Below are 1138 nucleotides of genomic sequence, written 5' to 3'. Positions count from 1 at the left end.
TCCACACAGGAGAAAAACCGTATAAATGCATGGAGTGTGGAAAAAGCTTCAAAAGCAGCAGTCACCTGAACTGCCATAAACGGATCCACACGGGAGAGAAACCCTATACATGCCTAGAGTGTGGAAAGAAGTTCAATGTAAAGAGTTCTCTTACCTCTCATGTAAGGATCCACACAGGAGAGAAACCCTATAAATGTATTGAGTGTGGGAAGAGCTTCAGCCAAAGCAGTCAACTTACTTTCCATCACAGGATCCATACAGGGGAAAAACCTTATAAATGCACAGACTGTGGAAAGACCTTTGCTGGCAGTGGCTATCTGACTTACCATAAAAGGACCCACACTGGAGAGAAACCCTATAAATGCCTGGAATGTGGAAAGAGCTTCTGTGATAACCGCACCCTTACTTCCCATAACAGGGTCCACATGGGAGATAAATTGTATGTATGCAATGAACCTGGGAAGAGTTTGAGTTCAAGCAGCTCCCTTACTTACCACATTAGTTCCCACACACAGAAGAAATTGCATCAGTGCACAGAGTGTGAGAAGAGCTTCAGATTAAAAAGACACCTTACTTCCCATAAGAGGATCCACACAGGGGAGAAATAGAAATGTTTGCAATGCGGAAGGAGTGTTGGTGAAAACAGGATGTTTCTCAAGAAAGAATCCACAGAGGGCAGAAAAATATCATGTGTAAAGCAATCAAATTATTATTTTCATATCAGGGATACATACAGGACGAGAGAGATCCCTTTAGGGCAGGGGTAGGCACCCTTGCTCTTTTATGACTCGGGGAGTTCAACTCCCATAATTCCTGAGCCAGCCACGCTGAGGGGAAAGAGATTCTGGGAGTTGAAGTCCACGGGTCATAAAAGAGCCAAGGTTGCCTACCCCTGCTTTAGGGCAAGGGATCCTAATCTGTGGGCTGTTTCTCATTATCGGTCATGGCCTATTGGCCGCTGGTCTACCTGAATGCTGGCCATTGTGTATGTGTGTGTGAGTGTGCGCCCACAGCCCCACTCACGTGAGCATTGTGAAAGTCGGCATATGTGGCCACGCTCACGCAAGCCTTGTCACGAGCTTTGTAGGTGTTTGCCGCACCAGTCGCACAAATGTCATCACAAGCATTGCAGGCATTT

The 1138-nt window shown here is 46.2% G+C and overlaps 1 protein-coding gene across 1 annotated transcript; it reads left to right on the top strand.

The window, feature by feature from the left end:
• Positions 1-29: 29 nt before the first annotated feature.
• On the top strand, positions 30-608 carry LOC107301686 (zinc finger protein 501-like). The gene has a single exon (XM_015830875.2). The coding sequence runs from the start codon at positions 30-32 to the stop codon at positions 606-608; it is 579 nt and encodes a 192-aa protein (XP_015686361.2).
• Positions 609-1138: the final 530 nt, after the last annotated feature.

The sequence above is a fragment of the Protobothrops mucrosquamatus genome, unplaced genomic scaffold (genome assembly GCF_001527695.2).
Source record: "Protobothrops mucrosquamatus isolate PMUCROS unplaced genomic scaffold, P.Mucros_1.0 scaffold15626, whole genome shotgun sequence".
NCBI lineage: Eukaryota > Metazoa > Chordata > Lepidosauria > Squamata > Viperidae > Protobothrops > Protobothrops mucrosquamatus.
Note: the sequence above shows the minus strand (reverse complement) of the source record. Positions and strands in the feature narration are given on the sequence as shown.